Source organism: Amblyomma mixtum, chromosome 7, assembly GCF_055824585.1.
Source record: "Amblyomma mixtum isolate Tamu chromosome 7, ASM5582458v1, whole genome shotgun sequence".
NCBI classification, from domain to species: Eukaryota; Metazoa; Arthropoda; class Arachnida; order Ixodida; family Ixodidae; genus Amblyomma; species Amblyomma mixtum.
Genome location: NC_143018.1, coordinates 9,494,203 through 9,520,049, shown reverse-complemented (window position 1 = coordinate 9,520,049; position 25,847 = coordinate 9,494,203). Strand labels below are relative to the sequence as shown.

The window sequence follows — 25,847 nt, the reverse complement described above, 5'->3', positions numbered from 1 at the left end:
CCAAGTGACGTGGCCGGATGGAGCTCGGCGTGGTGCATTGTAGGCTTCAATCCCGACCTATATTTTTTTTTTTTCTGGCGCGTCGACGTGTAGGAGTTAAAGTGTTAATGAAGCTAGCTTAAAAATTTTGGTGGTACGGTGCTGAGTGATGGAATACCGAACAATCGCGCACATTAATTTCAGAGTCCCTTTTAACACATATACTATGGAGTTTTTTCGTCACACGCGGCCATGAATTGAGCCCGCGAAATCGTTATAATGTCCTAATGCTAAGTAAGGCTGCGAAAACGTTTTATTTGGAGTTTGCGGGATCGCAAAAAAAAAAAACTGACTAAAAACGCAAAGTAGTTTATCACGCGTGCATCCAATCCTTTTCATTTGAAGCCCAGAGCTTTGAAGCTTCTCGCAGACTGCTGCAGCCTATATGCGAGGAAACACGGACTTCTTTTTTGGTGCGTATACCAAACCAATTTTTTCAACCACTATTGCGATTTGGACGCATTTGCCGGCCACTTCTTCACCTGTGTCGTAGGAGTTTATTTGCACCGTGATTAATTTACCTTGAGCTACTGCGGTAACAGGCCGGGCTTAGAAGAGTGATAATGTAGAGGGCCTATCTAGGCTTCGAGCCTCGGAATGAGGCCCGTGGAGTGCTAAACCCTCTACGCCACCACTAACAAGAATGCTTGCGAGAGAGAGAGAGAGAGAGAGAAAAAGGACGGAAAGGCAGGGAGGTTAACCAGGCGATGCCCAGTTGGCTACCCTACACTTGGGGAGGGGAACAAAGGGGAAAAAAGGAAAAAGAGCGGCAAGGAAATGAGTTGTAATGCTTGCGAGAAAAGACAAAATTACCGAGGAAGAGCTATAAGCATTCAATTTTGTTTGGAGATACGTTTGTACTCATTATAAGCATCACAACCTTAAAGGTTTCGTTTTTATGGAACCGGTTTGAGTCATATGGCCTAAAGCGATTAAATCAACATGTGGTCCGCCATTGCAGCCGCCACAGGAAGCGGAGATGTGGCAAGGGACAGCGGTTACCGGACTACGAATTTTCCGAACTACGAGCGGTGACGATTTTAAGCCGGCTTTGCCCAGTTAGGCCACACGCGAGTTAAGGTGCGCTACCATTGTTTCGCATCATTTATCGCGGTTACGCATTGTTATTCATATCGATACGTGATTGAAGTGGTATACCAAATGTGTTCTGAGTATTTGCATGGCATAGATGAAGCACAGTAGATACATGGCACAATGTTTATTACCGTCATTCCATGCATGCAATACATCAGTCAGGCTCTCGTTCTGCTGAAAATCTGGCATCGTCGGCGGCATTGTGAGCGCCAGATGCAAACTGCACGCGGCGACCTACACATCAAGTGTTTCGGGGAAGTCCACCATTAATTTTAAAAAATGAGATTTTCGAGGTAAACTGAAGGTTTCAGCGGCATGGTAAACCAGTAAAAAAAACCATTGGAACCAATTGGATTTCCAACTGGCTCCAATTGAACTAGTTGAGTTTCCAACTCGTTCCAATTGGAATGGTGTTCTGTTTGCATGGTCCAATTGGACTATCCAATTCGACCAGTTGGGTTTCCAATTGGTGGGCCTAATCGGTCTTACCCATTGAATCCAATTGTACCACCCAACTGCACCCAATTTCTCCAATGAATGTTTGGACATTTGATAAACAAGGTAGGACTAATATGGTTCTTACAATAACAGCTATCAGTAGCTTACCCTACTACATTGTGACAGAGGCCAACAGCCACAGAAACCAAGGGGCACAGGGGATTTTTTTAATTAATTTATTTATTTTGTGGTGTTGATCAATTTAGAATATTACTGAATATGTTATCGCTTAAAGCTAATTGATTAGAAAAGCAGAAGAAAAAACAACCACATGCCGCCGGTGGGATCCGAACCCACGACCTCCGAATTAAGCGTCCGGTGCTCTACCTCTGAGCTACGGCGACGGCTGTCAAACCTTCTGCTTTCGGGGGCATTTATGTTTTACAAGTAACCTAACCTTGAGAGTGTTCATCAGCGCCACCCACGTTCATAAGCAGCGGACGTAGAATGTCCTGAGTTACCGCAGGTGTGACATAGAACGTCATCGAACGGAGAGGGTGGAAGCTGCGTGAGAACCCTCTTATGCTTCCTATGGCGTCAAGGCTGCCAGAACCGAGGCCCTCGCTAAGCAATTAAATTGTGTTCATCATCTACACCACCACTGCAGCTGAAATTAAATTAACTGCACTCAATGGGCAAGCATCACTGGCCCCAGCATGAGAGCCTCATAAATTGGGTAAATAAGTTGGAGCAGAACTACGTCCTCTGGATGTTCATATTGAGCTAATATATACTACTAGTGCCTGAATGTGCAGTGTTGCTTGTGTGCGAGGTATATGTGTGCCTTTTGGCTTTGATTTCCATAAAAACATGTTAATTTCAATTCCGTAGAAAAATGTTGATTGGCACTAGGCACAGCAACTCCCTGCAGTCCTCATAAATCAGTTTTCCTTTTGCATATTATAATATGTTAAGTTGTAGAAATATTTATCCAAGATTCTAGAGCATATTATTCACAAACATTTCTCTACCTCTCAATGAACATAACATATTTTGTGAATATTTTCTGGGTGAAATAACTCCCTGGCCTAATGGGTCCAATTGGTCGCATGGCTGAAAACACAACTGGAACCAATTGGTTCCAATTGGAACCAATAGGAATGTCCAATTAGTTCCGTTTCGAATGTCCAGTTGGTTCCAATGATTTTTTTTTACTGGGAATATCAGTGTTAGCGGACGTCAAAAAACAGGCGAATCATGTTAACTCGTAAAGTGATAAACTCACTTATAAAACCTTTACCGATAGGCGCCCGCTTGCAATCAAAGAATTGTATGGCTGTTAATAAAGTCCAGCTAAACGTTTTTAGAATTTCGAAAAACGCTATTACTCTCGCCGCTTTGGTGCAACTAACCTAGGCTATTTCTCGAGCCATTCGAAAACCATGCGCTTGTGGGCGAGCACAAAGCAACGTCAATCAAATCGCGACCCTCCGTGACCTTTAGCATAGCGCGTACCGCTACCGCTTACCACAAGGTGTCACTCCGCATGCGCAGATCGCCCAGTGAGTGCCAGATGGCGCCACGTTCTCATTGTCAATAAAGTCGTCAACAGGCCGCAAGCCTCCCTCATCGGGACCAATCAGTGCCTAAGCAGTGGCAGCACGCGGTACATGGTAAGCGGCAGCGCTACGCGCAATGCTAAAAGTATAAATCTCAACCCCCCCCATCCATGCTGCGGTGCTCCCAGCTACTTCGCTGCACCAGGGCTGGGCAAGAATGTCACGTTTTTTAATAACTTCGCTAGTTAACATGATTCGGCCTTTTTTTTTTTGACGCCTGCCAACACTGGTATCACTATGCTGCAAAAAGCTTCTGTATCAAAAAAAAAAAAAAGAATTGGTGGAGGGCTTTCCTGAAGCACGTGGTACACACAAACACACAAGCACACGTGCGCGTACACGCACGTGCCTGGGGCATTTTCAACAATTCACCATTTTGTTCAAATTGTGACATACGAGTGACGTGTACATCAAGGCTGCGCCAAATTATGAAAACACACAATCTGATTGCATAAGGAAGAAAAGTGATAAAATAAATACAGTCGTCTGCTACTATTGGCGCCAAGTATGGAAAAGAACGACGCACCGGGAGTTTGTGCTAAGCATCTGCGTTGCATACTTAGGTGCATACGCATTGAGCGGCAGTGCAAAGGGGTGAAATATGATACGGTCTTTTGCATATAATCATATACATGCAGGCGGGTGTCTGGCAGGCAGCACTGGTAACAAAACGGCTCCAGGATGCGCGAAAAGCAGTCTAGGCACAAAGCTGCGATGTTGGTAAATGGTCACCTTCCTGACTGTGCGGTCTTGAGCTGCCAGCTGGTAACAGCTGTTACCTTCAGCTGCTGCTTCTGCGTCCTAGAGACTTCTGTCCCCGACTGTGCCTGTGCTTTAAGGACAGCACAGTGAGCTATGGAAAGAAAAATTATAGATGTAACATTAAGAGACAGGAAGAGGGCAGCGTCGATGCTGTAGTGAAGGGCTCCGAAAATTTCGACCACCAGCGGTTCTTTAACGTGCACTGATATTGCACAGTACACATGCCCCTAGAATTTTTCCGTCGAAATTCGACAGCCACGGCCTGCATTGAACCCGCGTCTTTCAGATCAGCAGCCGAGCACCGTAACCACTGAGCCACTGCGGCGGCCATGAGCTAATGACATCCCAGTCAAAATCAAGAGGAAGAAACGGGCTTTGGTGGGGCATGTAATGCGAAGGCAAGATAATCGATGCTCTTTAAGGGTAACAGACTGACCGGATCCCAAGGGAAGGGAACCGTAGCTGTGGGCGGCAGAAAGTTAGGTGAGCGGATGAGATTAAGTTTGTGGGGATAGGGCTGCCGCAGCTGGCACAAGACAGGGCTGAATGGAAGGATATGGGAGAGGCCTTTGTTCTGCAGTGGGCGTAGTCAGGCTGATTTCTTTTTTCCTGTTGAGCCCTTTGGGAAATTCTTCCGTACAATATTGCTATTAGGGTGCCCTATTTATTCCAACACATTTCTCGCAACTGACATTGAAGTGCATAGAAGTGTATAGTGGAAGTTATTAAATCAGTATAGGTATTGTATGCACCCATCTATTCCAACACATTTCTCGCAACTGACATTGAAGTGCATAGAAGTGTATAGTGGAAGTTATTAAAACAGTATAGGTATTGTATGCGAGGTTTAACTTCTTGAAACTGCACACGGGCTACAAGAGATGCCACAGTAGAGGGCTCTGGATTCATTAAAACAAGCTGGGGTTTCTTGACATGCACTGACATCACACAGCACATGGGCATATTTGCATTAGACACCACTGAATTTCAGCCACAACAGCCGGGATTTGATCCCACAAGCTTGGAATTCGCAGCTGTATGCCGTAGCCTTTAAGCCACTGTGACAGGTTACTGAATAAAGACATTTTTCGTGCACACTTGGTTTGGTTGGTTTATTGCGGTTTAACGTCCCAAAGCGACTCAGGCTATGAGGGACGCCGTAGTGGAGGGCTCCGGAAATTTCTACCACCTGGGGTTCTTTAACGTGCACTGACATCGCACAGCACATGGGCCTCTAGAATTTCTCCTCCACAGAAATTCAACCGTTGTGGCCGGGATCGAACCCGCGGCTTTCGGGTAAGCAGCCGAGCGCCATAACCACTCAGCCACCGCGGCGGGGCTTTTCGCGCACACTTACTAGACAAGTCATGCACATGTGACAAAATTAGAGTGCTTTTACAACACGGGTTTCTCTTGCACAGCAGTGTCAGGCATTTCTTCAAAGAAAGACTATACATGCGAGCCTTGTGAAGCAAATGGCTCTACGATTCTCCATACTCCTCCCAAAATGCCTTGTGAAACATCATTCACCAAAGGTTGTTTTTTTTTATGGCACAATTCACCGAGGCTGTTTTATCTTTGATGCTTTCTAGCTCCATTACACATTGCTGGCAAGCAGGAAGATGATGTGAATGCATGTGCCTGGGGAACCACCTTTGCGTGTGCAATGCACGATTTCACACACGATTTTCAACTTACTGCACCTGTTATCCCCACAACAAAAGTTTGGCACAGGGCTAGCCAGGCAATGAGGCCTGAGAGAAGTCTAGAATGATACAATAAGCAACACTGCAAAAGCAAACAAACTGATAAGACTTCCCAGACAACACTGAGGTGAAGTTGCATGACTGTGGCTCATATATAAAGGTGACGGCACCAGCGTGTTTAGCGACTCTTAGTGACCCACTGAGTCTTGTCAAATTTGTTAAGAGTATAAGCTGAAAATTTACAGCTAAGACTACTCCACTAAAATCCATTACACCTGAGAATTTCGTCCATTGATAAAAATTGCTCGCGTGACTAGACGCTGGTCAGTTGCTGCTATCGGCTGGCTTCTGTAGCCGATAGTTGTCAAAGGGCAGAATCCGGTGCTCGGAAACACAGTCTGAAAAAGTAAACAAAATGCTCTTTTGTAAAAAAAACTCAATGCAGAAAAAAGAAAGCAGGATAGTGGAATGTATAACTTGTATAATTTGTGAATCCCACTACAAACTAATGTTTAGCAACTGCATGGTTATTAGAGCAATCTTTGACAATGTCTCTGTTAACAAATGTGAACTCACAATTTTAGCACAGATCCAGCTTAGCAAAAAAGATGTTCGTTCCTTATGCAAAACTTGCTTCTTGCATCAAGGAGCATGCAATGAGCAGCCAGTCGGTACAGAACAATTGAAAACAAAATTTTGCCAATGGACAGGAAAGAGAAGCACAGATAGGACAAGTGTAGACTTTCAGCTTTAGAAAATGTGCCTTCATGAAACAGTAGGAGTGTTTGCAAATTTAATCTCTATCAAAATAATTGTGATGCAACTGCCCTTGTAACAGTACCTTACACCGTGCATATGCAAGCACACATGACAGTTACGGAGTGTCATCAAAATCAACAGGCCCAGCTGAAATGAGATATTTCAACTACAGTGTTTTCATGACATGTAAGGATGCATGGTGACAAGTCATTTTTGACTCTATATAACTCGCACCGTTGTATAAAATGTACCGCCAAAAATCTCTGAAAAGAAAAAAGACCTACACACTGGAAAATACCGTACCATCAAAGAGGTAATCTCATGATCAAACATTCACCTGTTTGTGCAAAGGACTGCTATCGATTTTTTTTTCCCCCAACAAACACAAGTTTGAAGTCTGCACTCAACCGTTGAACTACTTCCCTCCATCTTGTCTACTAGTGCAGCCTCATGCCTTAAATCTTGCTTCGTGCTCTCTTTAGCAGTACATACAGAAAGAATGAGTGAGCATGTGTTAAGGGAGGACACTGGTCTTAGACCTCATTTTTAGTTTAAACCTAAATAAACCATATCACCTTGCTCAGTTTTTATGCAAATCTGAAATTGTTTTTTTTTGCATAATTAGTTCATAAGGTAATTAATTTTAATTAGTCATTGCTGAGTACTTCTGTGCAAAAAAAAAAGAATGGTATAAAAACTTCTTTTTAATATGTGACTACAGTGTCTAGTAAAGAGTGTACAATCAAAGCCATTTCCTTCTAATCTCCCGCATTAATGAGGACAGGAGACGTACCGAGTAGCCAATTCTCGGAGACGTACGTGACCTGGGACAGCCACTGGCGGCGCTGGGGATCACCCAACACCACATTGCAGCGAAGGTGCGATGAGGACACCTGCAAGGACGGTGACATGCATTTCAATCTGGTATAGTGCACTTACACCATGCACCACACTGTGAAAAAACTGAAGGCTTGCCAAAAATTTCTTCACTACAGCCACATTTTCATCACGAACACAGACAGCTTTCAGTGCAAATATTCTTCCACCAGGGAAGCTTTACCTTTAATGGGTGCACTAAGGCCAAGCTATAACGCACTTGCGGCACTCGTTAAGCCTTAGCCAAACAAGTACCACATATAAGCACATAACTTCTAAGGCAAACAATACAGAATGAAATTGTTCTTTTCAATGCTTTAGCACTAGAGTTTCCACTCAGCCACTGTGTGTATGATCCCATCGTGCTCCCACCTGGTTGTGGGTAGCCTGCTCTGAAGCCCCTCTAAGTGGTAGGTGGGCCACCAAGGTCACGTGACCTTGTGGTGTCATCACAACCTACCCACCGGACAGTGAGCAAACTGCCCACCGTGGCAGGTGGCAGTTGAATCATTGATTATTTGCGAGAGGTCAAAAACAGTTTCGCATATCCATTCACATGGAAACAAACAGTGACCCATGGTCTAAGCAAAATGAAAAGTTGCAACACCTCTGTCTATCTGTCATTTGCCAACAAAGTGAAACCCGAAAGGCGGCTTTACAGAACATGATGGAGGTATGAGCTGGTGGTCTTCTGCCAGATCTCTAGGACAATAAAAAAACTGGCTCGTAATCACGCTGTGGTCTGGATCAATTTTCATGATTGCTGTGCTTGTTGAAGCGAAAACATGCGAAAACGGTGCATCTATACCCTTGAAACTAATTTTTAGCAAATGGTCAAACAGGGAGGCCCTAGAAAGTAGACATAAAAGGTGCACAGGCAGCAAATTTTTGGTTGAGTTTTCTTCTTTATTATGATGTGCAAGACAGTGTGTGTATATATATATATATTGTGAGACAGCAGACAGAGCGCAGGATGGAGCGAGCTTTAATGGCACCCGCAAGTATGGCGACCAACCCTTCGAAGAAGAAGATGATCGATGATGATGGATATGTACAGATGAAGACGAAGGTCGCATGTTGTGCTTTGAGCGATGATGATGGATATGTACAGATGAAGACGAAGGTCGCATGTTGTGCTTACACTTTCTCCCCTCGCGTACGAAAGCGACCGGCCCGGGCGCAGATTAGAGCACAGTAGGGCGACGGGCAAAGGGTTTGAGGCGGGAAACATGAACAATCTCGGCACCTCGGCAACGACGATCATTAACAGGATGAACAGGGGCAACGCGATAGTTCACCGGGGACGTTTGTTCGAGTACAGTATACGGACCAATATAACGGCTCAAAAATTTTTCACACAATCCCGGGGTACGCACTGGTGTCCACAGCAGTACCTCATCACCAGGGTGAAAAGATATGGCACGGTGGGAGAGATCATAGGTGTTTTTCCGGGAGGCTTGGGAGGCGTCGGTATTCAGGCGGGCAATGGCACGGCAGTAGGTAAGACGAGAAGTAAACTGTTCGTGAGAGAGTCTGGAAGAGGTTGAGGGGGCGGAGAAGAAAGACGCTTCGAGGGTGAAGGTAGGTTGACGTCCATACACAAGGAAGAATGGGGAGAAGTTGGTGGTTCTTTGCACGGCACTATTGTATGCAAAGGTAACGAAGGGAAGCATGGTGTCCCAGTTGGTGTGGTCGGGCTGGATGTAGGTGGCTAGCATATCGGACAGCGTGCGATGAAAGCGCTCTGTGAGCCCATTGGTCTGAGGGTGATAAGCTGAAGAGGTTTTGTGCACGGTTCTGGAGGCGTGAAGAACTTCGGCAAGGATGCTGGAGAGGAAGGACTTGCCGCGGTCACTAATAAGGACACGAGGAGCTCCATGGCGCAAAAGGATGGCGTTCAGGAAGAAGTGGGCGATCTCTGAAGCAGAGCCGGAAGGAACAGGGGCCGTTTCAGCGTATCTAGTTAAGTGGTCGATGGCAGTGACGATCCAACGGTTGCCCATTGGTGTTAATGGTAAGGGACCGTAGAGGTCAATCCCAACGACTTCAAAAGGGGAGAAAGGACAGGGGAGAGGCTGTAGAAGGCCCGCAGGGGCAGACGTGCTCCGTTTACGACGTTGGCAAGAGATGCAAGACGCAATATATTTTCCAACAGCGGTTGAGAGGCCAGGCCAAAAGAAACGGCGCTTGATGCGGTCATAAGTTTTCTGAAAGCCTAAGTGGCCAGCCGGGGGGTCATCATGAAAGGCCTGCAAAACTTCTCGGCGAAGAGAACGGGGTACGACAGGCACCCATGAGTCACCGAAGGGGCTGTAATTGTGCCAAAGAAGGATGTTGTCGACTAGCTTGAAAGAGTTAAGTTGGCGACGTAGGCGGGCATTCGGTGGCCGAGTAGCACCGCTCAGACGGTCGATAAGGGTCCGGCAGTAAGGGTCGGCCCGCTGCGCTGAGGCGAGATCACCAAGACTGGGAGCTGGCATCAAGTCAATGGGTGCGGCGGTCAAGGTTGAAATAGCCGTCGAAGGGGTAGTTTGGCAGTTTGAGGATGCGGAGGACACGGGTTGCGGATGCGGAGGTTGGGTTTGGGCGAGGGGACAACGAGATAGCGCATCGGCGTCCTGGTGTTTCTTGCCCGATTTATAGGTGACGGTAAAGTCATATTCCTGGAGACGGAGAATCCAGCGGCCGAGGCGGCCGGACAAGTTTTTCTGCGAGGACAACCAGCACAGGGCATGATGGTCAGTGACAACTGTGAACTGGCGGCCGTACAAATAAGGGCGAAATTTCTGAATGGCCCAGACAACAGCGAGGCACTCTTGCTCAGTTATCGTGTAGTTCTGCTCCGCTGCAGTCAGTGTACGACTGGCGTAGGCGATGACTTGCTCGCACGAAGAGTGCTGCCGCTGCAGAAGAACTGCACCAATGCCGTGTCCACTGGCGTCCGTGTGTAAAATTGTTGGAGCATTGTCGTCGAAATGTGCCAGTATCGGATCAGATGTGAGAGCCTTCTTTAAGGTAGTAAAAGCGACCTCACAGGCCTCAGACCAAACAAACGGCTGGTCAGCGCAGAGGAGCTTATGCAAAGGGGCCGCAATAGAGGCAAAGTTGCGTATGAAGCGCCGGAAGTATGACGCTAGCCCCAGAAAACTGCGCAGGTCTTTGACGCGCGATGGGCGAGGGAAATGCAAAACTGCAGCCACTTTGTCGGGATCAGGCTTTACACCCTTCTGGCTAACGACGTGACCGAGTACCTTGATAGAAGTGGAAGCAAAGCAACATTTCTTGGTGTTTAACTGTAGGCCGGCCTCAGAAAGTGCGCTTAATACTTCATCGAGACGAATAAGGTGTTCAGAAAAAGTCGAAGAAAAAATGACTATGTCGTCGAGGTAGCATAGGCACGTTTTCCACTTCAGGCCTCGGAGAACGGTGTCGATCATGCGCTCGAACGTGGCCGGAGCATTGCATAGGCCGAACGGCATAACGTTGAATTCGTATAATCCGTCGGGAGTGGCGAAAGCAGTTTTTTCCTTGTCGGCCTCATGCAATGGTATTTGCCAGTATCCGGATCTTAGGTCGAGACTAGAGAAAAATTGTGCACCTTGGAGACAGTCGAGGGCGTCATCAATCCGAGGCAGCGGATAAACATCTTTTCTAGTGATCTTGTTAAGGGCGCGATAGTCAACACAAAAGCGTACTGAGCCATCCTTCTTTTGAACGAGCACAACAGGCGAAGACCAAGGACTCGAAGAAGGGCGTATGATGTGGCGCTTGAGCATGTCGGCTACGTTATCTTGAATAACCTTGCGCTCACTAGAAGACACACGATACGGGCGACGGCGAATGATGCCCGAACCATCTGTGTAGATGCGATGCTTAGCTGCGGTGGTTTGGCTCAAGGTTGTTGCCTGGGTATCGAAGGAAGCGGCATGCTTGGTCAAGACGGCAAGCAATTCATCTTTTTGAGTCGGGGTGAGACCGGGGCTGATAGCAGCTGAAATAGATGCAGAGGCAGAGGCAGGGGTCGAAAGAGCGAAGCTTGATGGGGCAGAGGAAAGAACGGCCACAGGTTGAGTGGTATCCACAGAAGCGATGGCTGTGCCTTGACGCAGAAGAATGGGTTCCGGCGTAGTGTTGAAGGCAGTCAGTAGTGAAGACCCATTGGTGAAGCGGAGCAGGGACGCGACGAGAAAGATGCCCCTTGAGAGAAGACGGGGGCTTGGTGTGACGAAAACGTCCCCAGCGTTGACGTGGGCAGAAGCAACAGAGAGGACATCTTCGCAGCCGGGGTAAAGTACATGATCAGCGGTGGTAACCAGATGATGAGAAGGCAGGACAGAAACGGCTGAAAGGTCGGATCCAGAAGCCTGTAGAGTAGGGGGACAGCAGGTAATTACAGCTTGCGCAGAGTGGAGGAAGTCCCAGCCGAGGATGAGGGGATAAGCACAGGAGGGAAGCACAGCAAATACTATGTAGTGCAGGATGCCGTCGATAGTGACTCGTGCCGTACACAATCCGGAAGGACGCATTGATTCATCATTGGCAGCACGGAGAGAAGGACCACTGTAAGGGGTGCGCACCTTGCGAAGACGAGAACATAAATCAGAACTAATTACAGAAATGGCGGCGCCCGTATCGATCAATGCTTCTACTACAGTGCCTTCAATGTCAACAGTTAACATGTTCGATGGCTGTGCAGGAGGAATTGAGAGGGCGGCGTGCGGTGCAGTTTTACCTCCGGAAACTGCACAATTTAGTTTTCCGTGTGGCCAGTTGTCTGGGAGGATGGTGGACGTAGAGGCGACGACGAGCGGCGGAAAGGCGATGGGGAGCGGCGGCGCGACGGCCTGTCGGTCGAGGAGCGGTCCGGAGAGGTAGAGGAATAGGAGGGACGATAATTGGTAGGGTCAGCAAACGGTGGGCGGTAAGCGTACGACGAGTGCGGAGCGTCTTGGGAGAAGTCCCCGTACGATGGGCGACGAGGAGGACTGGAGGCAAACGCCGGACGGTAAGCAGGTGACGAGTACGTAGCTCCGCTGCGAAAGTCTGGGTACCACTCGCGCTCGTCGCGTTGACGCCGACGGCACACACGGGCAACATGCCCGCGAATTCCGCAGTAGTGACACACCGGCCGACGTGCAGGCGGACTCCAAACAGGACACATAGCGGGGCTCGGGGACACAGAGACCGGAGTTTGCTGGACGGGCTGTGGATGCGACGGGTAAACAGCAGCAGGAGGCGTCGCAGCAACCTGGGCATAGGTAGGCACAAAACGCGGTACAGGTGGTTCCGCAGCCAAGGGGCGAGTGACCGAAGCGAGCTCGTCTTTGATGAGATCACGCAAAGGCGAGGACGACGGGGCTGGGGGCGGGTGGGAATCAACTGGCGGTAAGGTGGAGCCGTGCAGTTCCTCCCGGATAATGGAGCGAATGAGGGAGCGTAAGTCCACGTCAGGTGAAAGTGGGGTGTCCCAGGTGTCTTTTAATCGAAGCGACTGAAGGTCGTCAAGACGATGGCAAGTTGTTCGGATGTCTTGGACTGACGTTGGATTCTGAGCAGCAAGCGTGTTGAAGGCAAATGACCCAAGCCCTTTCAGAAGATGACGTACTCGATCGTTCTCTGACATAGCGCTGTTGACACGTCGACACAGGGCAAGCACGTCTTCAATGTAGGATGTGTAGGACTCACCGGGTAGCTGAACGCGCGTATCTAGCTTTTTTTTGTAGACAGCGGGGCTTGCACCAGATGTGCCAAAGATTTGTCGTATCTGTGCCGAGAATTGAGCCCAGTCCGGGATGGCATCTTTGTGGTTGACGAACCAAGTCTTGGCCACGGCAGTGAGGTAGAACGACACGTTTACAAGTTTCATCGCTGAGTCCCAACGATTATAGGCACTGACCTGGTTATATTGGTCGAGCCAGTCCTCGACATCGTCCCCACGAAGACCAGCAAAAATGGGAGGCTCGCGCTGGAGTGTGGTGATGGTCCAAGTGGGGTGTCCAGAAGATTGGGAAGAACCGGGTTGGCTCATCATTGCTGGCTCCAGACGGTTCGAATCGAGAGGAAGAAGAACGGGGGGCCCACCGGGAGTACGAGTGGTGTTGTCGCTGACGGTATCCATCGGTGCGGATGGTACGAGCAGGTGGCGACCGGAACGTAGCTGCAGTCTGGCGGCGGAGAGGACGCAGGGATCGAGAGCACACTCCACCACTTGTGAGACAGCAGACAGAGCGCAGGATGGAGCGAGCTTTAATGGCACCCGCAAGTATGGCGACCAACCCTTCGAAGAAGAAGATGATCGATGATGATGGATATGTACAGATGAAGACGAAGGTCGCATGTTGTGCTTTGAGCGATGATGATGGATATGTACAGATGAAGACGAAGGTCGCATGTTGTGCTTACAATATATATACACACACACATATATGGATCATTGCACGGCATTCGTCAGCAACCGGCAAATAGCTGATAGCTGAATATCTTGTCGTACGCTGTCCCAGTTTCAACAGCCGAACAAAGGCTGCGACGTCGAAGTTCAGTAGTATGCCACGTGAGGCATAAAAAAATACTACCGTATAAACGCGTGTAAGGGCCGCACCCGTGTATGGGCCGCACCCCGTTTTCCCGAAGGCAATGTTTAAAAAAAATAAATCCGTGTAAGGGCCGCACCCGAACTTTCCATGACCCAGGCGGGAATAGCCTTCTAAATGCACGCGCCGTGGCCTCCGCGATCGGCTCCGGCTGCGAACAACGGTGCGCTCGATCACGGAGCGCTTGATCGCGGAGGCCAAGCACGTGCACAAGAGCTTCCAAAAACCGTCCATGGATGGCGCCCGAGACCACAGCCATCATCATCGTCAATCCCCCCCCCCCCTCCCCTTCCCGCGACTTCCCGCTATCTAATCAGCATCAGTATCACCAGCTCCAGCCTTTTATGGCGGATTAGCGCGTTCGCCGTAGTTGTGGCTTTCGCGTGCTGCCGCCGAGTAAGCACCTTATCAGCTACAAGGCTGGGAGTTAGCTCTCGAACGCGGCAAGCGTGCGGCGGGCAGGGAACTCGACGTGGCCGAGAAGTGCGTGAAGTGCGTCCGATGACCGTGCAATCAAAAGGGTGCATTGAGAAACACAAGCTGCAAAAAACGCGCTTTCCGAGGCGAGCCGTGCGAGTTTCCCCGAACTGCTCTGCTAGTGATGGAAATGCGAACAACGGCTACGCGTTGACAGCGGACATGCTGCGCGGCTTTTTTGGGATGAGCGTGCACCAGAATAAATGCCGTTCATTCCCTGGTTGCTGTGTTTTTGCTTAATTTTTTTTTTCTATATCGCGTGTATGGGCCGCACCCCGAAAATTGGCTCCCGAATCTGGAAAAAAAAGTGCGGCCCTTACACGCGTTTATACGGTAATATAGCAATCACTGCTGCATCGTTTTAATTCACTGCAAAACTTCACCCAGCCTGCCTTAAGATACTGAATGAATTGCACAAGTGTAGCGAATTGTGTGCTTGTGGTGTCTGTTCCTTGCGTCCAATCTTACGCACACTGCTTTAATTATCAATGCTGAATGACAATGAATGATTTATTATAGGTTTTATTCAGAACCCTGCCATCATGTTTCCAGCTACTATATATATTCATGAGCCAGTCCCGTTCTAATTCCCGTAGAAACCCATTCAATACAAAACGCCCTTAAATCGCAACTGTGACATGATTTCTACATGGCACGCCAGGAATGTCACCTAGCCGTAGTGCTTTAACTTTTCCCAGCATCTTCAAAACTCGTGTTTAGTGCTTGCGGAACAATGATATGACGCCCGCAAAAGCAGGAACACACACTCCACTGGCATTTCATCATTATGCTGATGCCATGCGCAATTACGGGTGGTTTCAGTTTTTTCTCAGCTGTCGGTGCAGTTCCGTTGCCACTGCACTGCACGCGCTAACAACCGGAAGTGCAAGAACGAAACTATGCCACAGCAGACGATGCGCGGGCAGCGCTTTAAGAGAGACAGTTGAGCGAGATGGTTCCAAGGCTTTTGTTTCTGCCATCTGTTTTTTTTTTCTTGTCACCTACAGCGTGAAAGACAATTTCTAGATTCCAATAGACGATGGTTGTGTGGGATTGACACCATCGCCATGGCAACAGCGCAGAAGCACACGCGTGCCACATCTTCGCCCACTTTCACCAAGAGCCACCAAGGCAGACAGAGAGCCGTTACAAGGTGTTTTTGACATTTTGCGTGTGTATAATGAAAGCTTAAAGAAAAAAAAGTTAAGAAAACTACAGACAAGGATGTAAAATTTTTTACCGAGCAGTAGCTACTATACATTTCCCACCTCTCTTTTGTCTGCGGTCCTCTGAAATACGTAACAGAAGGATAATTCACTTTTCTTAACTTTAGTGTGACCTACACTGAACTTTGACAACACAGCTACAGTTTCGCTGATCAAACAAGTTTTTTTTATTGTTCTCTCAATCAAGCATTGCACATCACAGCCGCAGTACACATATCTCCCCACATCGGTCCACTTGAAGTAGCGCGCCTGCCTTCCGCACACTACTAAGTTTTCTGCTTCGTTCTTTTTTTGAGCAGCTACAGACTGGAACGGCCTACCCCACGACACTGCCACCATCACCTTATCATCTGCTTTCTAAGAATGATCATCTTCAAAGCTAAACAATCACAGCCATTTGTTTTCTGATTTCAAGTGCAATCCCATCGATTATGTAGCACCCCTTGAATGGAAACCTTTTAGGAAATAAAACTGAACTCAAACATTATGTGGGAAGAAATTCAATTATAAAGTCATTTAGCCATCATAGGCAACTACCTATACATCACTGCAAAGAAGTGTACTCCTTCAAGGGGGGGGATGAAGGGATCGAAGTCAACTTCTCTATTTTTCGACTTAGAGTGATGAAATTTGGCAGACCGGCTTAAAACAGCATCAAACAATCATATATAAAGTTTCACAATGAAAGCTTTAGTAGTTTCCCTTTTATCATTGTTTATATGTTGTCCCCATGTTGCTTGCTTACGGGAAGCCTAGCATGACAAAAAGAACAAGCTACAGGTCTGTAAATGCTTTTAATATTTACTAAGCAGTGCGGTGTAAATCAAGACTTTCTAATTTTTTTCATAAATTTCTCTGCTGTTTTTTTCTATAAAGGACACAATATGCACCTTCTTTTATGTTTAGAATGTATCATGCTCTAATTACCACGCAATAAAAATATGTGAGCCTAAATGGTAAATCTGAGACTGTTTTGACACAGATCACATTTCAGTGATCACAACAAAACAAACAGGGTAAAAATCCATGCACCCATTACTGTGCTACGCTTTCCACGAACAAGGTACTAAGCTCAAAACAAACTTTCAAGAAAACAAGCCTGAAAGTTCTAAGCTAGCACACACTGTCTATGTGTAGATGCCAACAAATATATTTATTTGGAGCGCTTAAAAGCTTATATTTGGGTGAAATATTTCAGTGCAACATAGAAACAGTGTTAGCTTTCAAAAATCGACTTTTTTCGCGATTTTTGCAATCTGATCCCCACATCCCCTCTTAAATGCATTCAATCATTAGGTCGGCTATTAAACAAAGAAATGAATAATCAAGATGTCAGGGTCTGCAGAGGCCATGCCCTTCCCTCTGAGTCCTCACCTCTGCGCCCATCAGCTGCAGCAGCTCGCGGATGCGTTGGGGTGGGGGTGCTGTCACTGGTCCAATGTAGAAGGGGCCCATGCCTGCGAGCAGCTGAGAGGGTGCAACCACAAAGGTGGACCTTTTCCTCTTCTGCTTCCCCACACAGCGGGGCCGGCTGAACGCAAAGGGCTCCTCATCCAGCCAGCGGCCACTCTCGAGGGACCGGTACGCCTGTGGCAGATGCAACACCAGTGCAGTCAGCAAGATTTCACCAACGTTTACTACCAGGTGATCTAAAAGTGACTGAGAACGTAAGCATTCAAATTAACTGAAAAGTACAGATGGCTACACAATGTTGTTTTCACAGAATTGCGCAGGCAGAATGGGATTTCTCTCAATAACAAACGCTTTTATTGCCAGAATAGTTACAAATGCCACCAAAAGGTGCCACTTCGGGACTGCCATATTATCAGCAACGCCATCGGTTGGTCTCGCAATAAAATCCTTCATTACTTGGAAAAACTTCTTACCGACGTGAAAACAGCATTGTTCCATTGTTTATACTTCTCAGGTTATTGAATCTTTACTGTTTCTATTAGTTCTATATGCCTGGTATGGGACAGAAAACTTAAAGGTGCAGCACAATATTATTGTAAAATTTGAAAAGTCGAGTCACCGACACGAAACAAGCGCAAAAAACTGAAAATATATGTACATGGGACATTCATTAGGTTGGGGCAACCTAAAAGGAAATAATGTACACGGGACAGTGAAAAACTGCTGAGGACCAGCACTGACTGCACTGGTTGACATTAGTACCATCCACATCTCTGAATTTGTGTCAGTACACCTTGCACTCTGTATCTGGTCAACAAATAGCCCGCCTTGTCAAGCTCATGCAGCTTACTCCTGCAGTGTGTGGCAGCTGGAAAGACAACCCTTACCAAACACAAGAACTTGTCGAACACAAGGCTCTTCATGTGTACAACTAGTGCATGTAAAAACTAAAAAAAACAAACAAAACAGATAGTTTCAAAATGAAATATTGGACAAATTGCTTGATTCTCCAACATCCGACTTGAATGCCAAACAATGCACGTAAGGACACTTTTTCAATGAGGTTTTACTGCATTTGGTGCAGCGACACAGTTACAGGTGTTCCATGCCTGCAGCTTTCTCCCCGCTGCCAAAAAAATGTCACAAAGTGTTAATCTGAGGCCTCTGTCCTGCAGTGGACGCAGTTAGGCTGATGACGATGTAGCGAAGCTGTGCAGTTAAACCTTGTGCAGCAATGGTACTCACCCACTGGTCGGGCAGAAGCCAGCTGTTGCCCCTGGCCAAGGCAAACAGCACACTGAGCGTTCTTCGTGGCTTTTCACCCGCTGTGCCACAGACAACGTGCGTGGTGCGCTCAGTGACCTCCATTCCGACTGTGAAGCCACCCAGGGCCGTGACCACAGCAATGACAGCATCGCGGCTGGCCGGTTCCAGTCCAGTCACGACCAGGTTCGGACCCTCTAGCCACGAGGCCTTGCTGAGGGCACGGGCACGAGCACGACACTGGAAAAAATGAGTTTACAGCAAAACGTCTGCACTCGCTCATTTGAACAATATATGAAGGAGCATTAACGACACTGGAATTCACTGCATTGTGCACAAAAGAGCCTTAGCCACTAGATAGATCCAACAGGATTAAGGTTGCAAGCCAGTCCATCTTTGTGTGGTGCTCTCTCAAGCACTTGTTTAAACATACCGGTTTCCTCAATATACATTTCACTGCAATATACATTTTATCCTCGGGACACCGAGGATAAAATCGTGAAGTTTTCGTTCTCAATAAGAACCGACAGCTGGGCCTTTCGGGAGGAATGTGTTCATATTTGTTTGGCAGTAAAAGAAACTTCTTTTCTTGCGAGCAAATTTGTAGCTCAGTTGAAATTTTTCCCACCACCTGAATTCAAGCTCGTGACACAGCGATATAAAAGTTGTCTCAATATTCAGGTGTACAGCCTTTCATCTTTCGTCCTTTTCAACAAAAATTCTCACTGACACCACCACAGAATACTTATGGAAATGACCAGAGGTGGTGACATCTGTCATTACTTTTGCTGCGAAGGCAATAGTAGGGCCATTCTGCAAAATGCCTGTGTTGGCGTGTGACAGCGAATGAATGAAGTTACCCACTCCACATCGTCCACACACCCTTCATCTGTCACCACTCTGTCAAGGCAACAGCAACAAAGGATGGAGAGTCAAGAGCAAGGCAAGCAAGTGGTGGCAATCAGTCCTTTGGTGAGTGAACCTGAGGCAGCCCGTTCTTATCAACCCACTTCCCCTACCCACCTCCACCCCCCAGTTCCCATAAGAGGAACCCACCACCTACACACCTCCACCCGCTCACCTTCCACAAGCACATGCAGCAGCGAAACGAAAAAGTGACGCAGAAATCAAATTCAAAGATGCAATGGGAAGGCAGCCAATGTAAAGTGGAAGGCAAAAGCACTCTGCTGTCACAGCTTCGCCACATCAGTTCATATGACTGTCCATAGATTTTTTTTGTTGCACATCTGCAGCTTACAACAGCTCCACTTCCAGTAAAAGTAGCCTGACCAGCCGCTGCCATCATTAGAAAGAAGCAAGTGATCAATCCAGGCCAACTTCATTTTGTTTTCGAAGTCCAAGTCAAAAACACTAGCATTCGAAATGCAGCTAGTACAAACTTCAAGAGGCCTTTCTTTGACTTGATAAAAAGGGATTGAGTTGCCATTTCTTGAGGCTTTTACTGAAAGCACGAAATGAGCGAAACAGGTGCTTCACACCTCCTGAAGCTAAAAAATTACTAAACTAGAGCAAATTTCTTGGCAGAATCAAAAGCCTGTTCAGTGTGGCAAAGTCGAATCACAGCAAAGTGCAGAGTATGAATTTCATGTTTCTACACTTCCCAGCCACAGAAGCATGGATGGAGGAGCTTCGACTGGGCAAGGCCAATGGCATTGGATAAAACTAAACCAAGCGCCATTAAACCAAGGAACCCTAAACGGCTACTTATTGCAAAATATTTCAAGTGTTTCAAATATTTTACACCCTGACTGACACAAGCAGCATGTAAAGCTGTTCCCGATCTTCACATCCTTCTTTCATGTCACAAAAACTGGGCAGTAAGGGTCCATCCCAACATGCTGTAACAAACTGTGACAACTACTGGACAACTTCGTAATGAAGCAGTCAGAATTGAGGGCCCCTCACCTGTTTTGCCTCAAAGTCCTCCAGGCTACGCCGACTGGTGCGGTGGTGTGGGCTGGAAGCAGGTACTGAAGGAGAGCACTGCTTCGATGGGGTGGTCACCTCACTAAGTGGTTTGCGTGGTACATCCCTCACTGGTGTGTGAGGCACCTCATTCAGTGGAGTGCAGGCAATGTCATTCAGCAGCATACGAGACTCTTGCTCCTTCACTGCAATGCAGCCCAGAAATGATTGCAAGAATTTCTTGTTGGAAAAGCAGCAAGGCTGTAACACGTTAGGCCAAAGAAATGCTTGAGGGTACACCATTCACAAGTGTGCCCGGAAGGTGATCAATGACATTCACATTCCTTTAATTTGTCCTAACAAGTGTAGCCCCCTTCCTATAAGCACACATGAATTAGCCCGTCTTAAGGGAGATGAGCATTTTAAAATTTTATTTTTCAACATATCCTGCTGAAACTTAGCATACAGGTATATCATCATCATCAGCCTGACTATGCCCACCGCAGGGCAAAGGCCTCTCCCATGTTTCTCCAATTAACCCTGTCCAATTAGCCAATTGTCCCAGTCCAAATCCCGCAGTTGTCTCCTATATCTACCCTACCCTGCAGATTCTGCAGTAGGAATGCTGCCCTATCCCATGTCATGTGGACTGGCCCTATCACCCCCTTCCGCTTAATCACTATTGAGGAGCAGTGGGAGACTGCACTGTGCAGCTCGGAGCTGAGCCTTCAGGATCGACCTGTCCAACGGCTGACTGGGTCACCGAGGTGCATTAGCTCTTGGCCATCTGGCGGAGTTGACCTGCTGCATTGAGGAGCACCGCCCTTCCCACTCACAATACAAGGTTTATTGTCTGTGTGCAACTATAGAAATATCTTTCACTGGAAAACACAAAGAGGAAATTTCAGCCATTAACTTGCACCACTGTGGCCGGGACAAGCCGGCAGCATGGCTGGCAAATGCGTGCCAATGCAGGGAAGTGCAGCCAGCAGACCCCGCCATTTTCAGAACCAGCTGCAAAAAGGATTTCAGTGGTGCCCCTACAGGCACCGCTAATGGCATATGCTGAGGCATGCCACAGTGAGTGCAAACCACCACGGAAATGGGTGATATAAACTGGCAGAGCCAATGTATCAGCCCCCCAGATGGTGCCAGGGTATGCCTGGATACCACACATGGGTATAAAAGTGGCTGTGTAGACTAGAGGTCAAGAGGAGACGCATCGACAGGGTGCTGACGGACACCAAGCAAGCCCCATCTCAAGAAGCCGTGATGCTGTCAGCCCCCGAGCCAAACTCTTGCACTATGATGCCGTAAATAGAGTACATAAGCAGTTTTCATTTGCCTCACCATCGCCTTTCTGTAGCTGGCCTGCTTGTGCATGAAAGCTGCACCAACCAACTGCCAGAAAGCTAGGCCACACAACAGAGGCAAGGACTACATCATTAGCTGGCAGGTTCATGACACGTACAAACCCTGCATCGTTTGGGACCTTTTCCAAGAAATGGACATACTTTTCCTCTGGCCCATACAGGGTAGTGTAACAGACTACACTGAAAGTTCGGTGCAGTTTTTAGCCAAAATCGATCGGCCATAAGAGGAATTGAGTGTCACTGTTGGTACCTCTTGTGACAATCTCCTGTAGACGCTTGGTGCCAGGTGACAACAATGGGCTGTCTAGCAATGCCTCACACTTCAAGTCCAAGAGTCTTGGCCTCTTGAGACGCTTGACTGGGGATGGCGAGCCTGGTTTGGTTCGCAATGAGCGAGGCTTCTGCAAAAGAAAGCACAGAAAGGTTGGATGATAATTGCTGCTGTAATTTCATTAGCATGCTGGGTACTTCAGATGAACAAAAGCAGGAATTTCTCGTCAAGTTGATTGCGCTAGCTGGAAGCGGTAATAGTTTACAGAAATGTAACAAAAATAATGACAAATTCAGGAATACATTGCAGGTTATTTCTCACAGGCACACCATGCAAAATGTTTCAAAGCATTTACACATGCAGTGCTTGATGGATCTCTTATGATCACCTGGGATGAGGCGTCCTAGACATGTAAGAAAGTTAATGCAGAAACCATGCAGTTGGAAATCTGTAGACATTATGCCACAATAACAGGCCATCAGCATAAAGCAAAAAACAAAAGTAACATGAGCTCTTGCCTGATAGGACAGAAATGGTGCAGTCGCTCAAATAAAATTTGTCACTAGTTATCGAAACATGAATGGCTCTAGCTTCGTTAACTTGGTAAGCACTACTTAAAGGAAGGGCAGTGTTTTCACTTTTTTAGAATGATGTGTAGCACATTAGAAAACAGACAACCATGAGTCAACAAGCGGTAAATGATTTACAATTGAACTTTTTCTCTCATGCTGCTTCACTCAAGTGACCCCAATGCATCTTGCTTGTCACAGCCATGGTTCAGCTTTTGAAACTAAAACGACACGAGAAACAAAATTTCAGTTATAAATTATTCAGCTGCCATAAATCAATTCCTTGTCATGACTCATGTATGCCACTGTCCTGCATATCACTTCGAAGAGAAAAATGCGCATCCAAAAATCTGGTTCCTGCTCCATTGAAGGGACCCTGAACCCCACCCTTCCGACTTCGAACCTTGATAAGTTATGACATGCAGCAAATCGACTGCACTGCCATGAGTACTCCAGTTGCACTGTACGAAACAACATGCAGTAATCAAAAGCAATGCAGAGAAGTAAGGTATCCTTCCTTTCCTGTGGATCCTCTTTGAAGTAATACTGCAGCCTGCAATAGGAGGGTCTGCCCCCCGTAGTAATCTGTTGCGATGCAAAGAGCACAAACTAAATACTAAACAATTAGTGTGACCCTTGTGTACAGTACACGAGCGAAGAGCTTTCCTGGACAAGAAATCAAACCTCGTAGCAACTTCCAGCTTTTAGATGCAACACTTGTCTGGGAATAGAGCCATGTAGATGTTCAAGCAAGATAGTCATGAGCCCTATGCCCAGAAGTCATGGGCTACCTTTTAATTTCAGTTTTTATGCGAAGCATACTAAAATAGCCCAACCCAGCTCCTCGAGCACGGCGGTGTCGTTACCATTGACCTTTCGTGACCTCCATGTCATACCACGTGATGCGTGACGTCACAGCAGATGAAAAACGGGGGCCCAACTCGCGCCGTTGCGCGAGGCGTCGTGACCAAGGATGACCACATGGTGCGTGACGTCATAGCAGATGAGAAATGGGGGCCCAGCTCGCGCCGTCGCGCGAGGTGTCGCGACCAAGGAGGACCACGTGATGCGTGACGTAACGACATAGGAGAAATGGGGCCCCAGCTCGCACCGTCGCGCGAGGCGTCGCGACCAATGTGTTTCCTGCTTCTGCCGCTAGGTGCGCTGTAAACACGTGATGCTGGAGCGGCGGTATACAAGGGGGTGCGCCTGCCTCTGCTAGGCGTACACGGGGTAGAGATGCCTCCTGGAGACAGGGCTGCTCGTTGGAATGAGAAGCAAAAGTTGCGGCGTGCTACAGAGACTGATAAAGAGCGTGAAGAACGTCTAGCCAAGCGGCGTGCTCGATATGCAACTCGGCGACCATATGCTTCGCATCTGACTAGGCTTAACCTAAGCTAAGCCTCAGCCATTTTTATCACGTGATGCACACTGCTCGAGCACTTTACACAAGGGTGACACATACTGTACATTTACATTCTGTGCTCCTGTTCCGCATTTGGAAAAATTCAAGACCAAATTGCTAACAAAGTGCCCTACAGCTCCCATGACCTGTGGTCAAGAAGAAGGTTGTTCAAGGCTCCTCTAGAAAGGCAGCAAAAGTTCATGTCGCCAGGACAGACTGCTCACCCTTATCTTGCGACTGAGGATGGGACAGTCGTAGGCTGCAGACACATTCGCTGGGAATCGTTCGGGAGATGCCATCCTCCAGTGGGCGCGGCACCTGAGTGAAGCACATTGTCAACATTATGCCAAGCTGCCCAGCTCGTGTGTTGACATGTTGGAAAAGAACCGATCTATTCCAAAAGTACAAACGCATACCGCATCATGATAAGAAGCCCACAGGGTATTCCGATTGCCATCTATTTCACATGTGGGGCAGCGTCAGATACTATGATGACGTTTGCAGTAAGTTCATGTTTGGTCCCCTCAACATGCCCCGAACATGAATGTCAAAATTAAATCTCTGCTCACATCACAGCAGGGCTCTCACCTTCTACCCATAAGGTGCATGTTCACAAAGAGAGCTTGGGGTGGAGAGAAATTAAACAGAGGCAAGGCAAATGAAAGAAGAGCATTAAGGCGAAACTTTTAAACTCAGAGATAACTAGCCTTCACTGCTATTCTAAAAAAAAAAAATGCAACCATTCCAAGCTAATGCAAACACGAGTTCCCTACCTTTTGCAACCAGCTTGGAATGTGCTCCACTAAGAAGCTACCAAATCTAGTGAGTGTACAAGGTTTCTTTACATGCAGGCCATGAAAAAGTTATCGAAACAAAGCACACCTCGCTACAATAAAAAATGTCCTCAAAAGCTTAGTTTAAAGCTAAATAAGAAAAGGACAAACACTGAAACACCCTGCCATTAGCACTGCCATGTTCTACTGCATGCACTGCAAAGAAAGGTTTTGTGACTCATCATACGGCCGTTTGCCCTCTTGCCGGAGGGCTTCGTAAATAAACATGACAGCTTAAAGGGACTTAAACGGCTTAAGCCCGTCAGCTGCACACCGCTTTCATCCGTCTCCTTTGTAGCGAGTGAACCCAACACCGCCGAGCAAGCGCTATCGCTGGCATCGATCAGTACTACCAGCGCACGACAAACATGCCCTAATGCACGTTAAGGAAGTTTGATCTTCATAAACTAGGAATTAATGTCCTCTATGGGTGCCGCCAAGCCCCAGAATTTTATGAATCAAGTTTAATTTTCTGCCGAGCGACAACCGTGATCGAGTCCTCCGGAGGCTTCACGGTGAATCATGACGAGTTTTCGGTCTTACCCTTTGCATCGGGAGATCGACGCAAGCGTCTGGGCGTGGCAACTTACTCTTCGATCCAGAGCGGTCCCACGATGGGGATGCCCAGCTGCCGGGCCCGGTTGCGTATGGAGACACGGCCCTCGCGGAACACCACATGCGTGACGGTGGGGCCCAGGCAGCGGCGCACTTTGGCTCCCAGCCGCGTCAGGAAACTCTCGAAGACGTAAGAAACGTCCTCTGTGTTCACGCGCACCTCCACGAAGGCGCACACTTCGCGAAGTGGCCCTTCGGGGTTGTGCGCTGGCTGGGCCAAGAACGCCCGATACACGGACTCCGGTACACCCTGGGCAAAATGTTCGCATCGTGAATCTCATGAAACAGTGCCCGGCCGAAATTATGCCCCGTTTTCTTCTTACCACGCCAGTTCTCGGTGTAGTGGGAGTGCTGGGTGTAGCTGCGAAGCGAACTTTCTTCGACGGAGGGCTTTCGTCGCTAGCCATTTCAGCTGCGCACCGTCGGTCGCCAGCTTGCTTGCACTGACAAGCAAAAGGCCCGCGCCAGTTCTTGCTCCCGTTCGTTCTGGATATGCCCGTAAGGGCACGCACCAGTCGGCCTCATCCAGAACTTAACTTTTTTTCGCATCACAAAAATAAGACTGCTAAATCATTAAGATAAATGTTTAAAG

General features: G+C 47.7%; 1 protein-coding gene across 2 annotated transcripts; it reads right to left on the bottom strand.

Annotated features, from left to right (window-relative positions):
• Window positions 1-1,243: 1,243 nt before the first annotated feature.
• Window positions 1,244-25,693, bottom strand: LOC149334945 (uncharacterized). 2 transcript variants are annotated; one of them, XM_089551622.1, is made up of 9 exons: window positions 25,579-25,693; window positions 25,231-25,505; window positions 24,032-24,125; window positions 21,813-21,963; window positions 20,190-20,395; window positions 18,246-18,503; window positions 16,962-17,174; window positions 7,212-7,311; window positions 1,244-6,057 (listed from the first exon to the last, which is right to left on the bottom strand). In XM_089551622.1, the coding sequence occupies exons 1-9, from the start codon at window positions 25,660-25,662 to the stop codon at window positions 5,984-5,986; spliced, it is 1,455 nt and encodes a 484-aa protein (XP_089407748.1). In that variant the 5' UTR covers window positions 25,663-25,693; the 3' UTR covers window positions 1,244-5,983. The 2 variants fall into 2 exon arrangements, with proteins under 2 accessions (XP_089407748.1, XP_089407749.1); XM_089551623.1 differs by having other exon boundaries at window positions 25,582-25,693.
• Window positions 25,694-25,847: the final 154 nt, after the last annotated feature.

Bases quoted from the DNA above. Each gene is read 5' to 3' on its own strand.
- LOC149334945 (XM_089551622.1), bottom strand. From the start codon at position 25,662: ATGGCTAGCGACGAAAGCCCTCCGTCGAAGAAAGTTCGCTTCGCAGCT. The intron at 17,175-18,245 runs GTGAGTACCATT...CATCTGCCACAG, and splicing joins GGCTTCTGCCCGACCAGTGG to GCGTACCGGTCCCTCGAGAG. The intron at 7,312-16,961 runs GTGAGGACTCAG...CCGTCCTTGCAG, and splicing joins TGCAGCTGATGGGCGCAGAG to GTGTCCTCATCGCACCTTCG.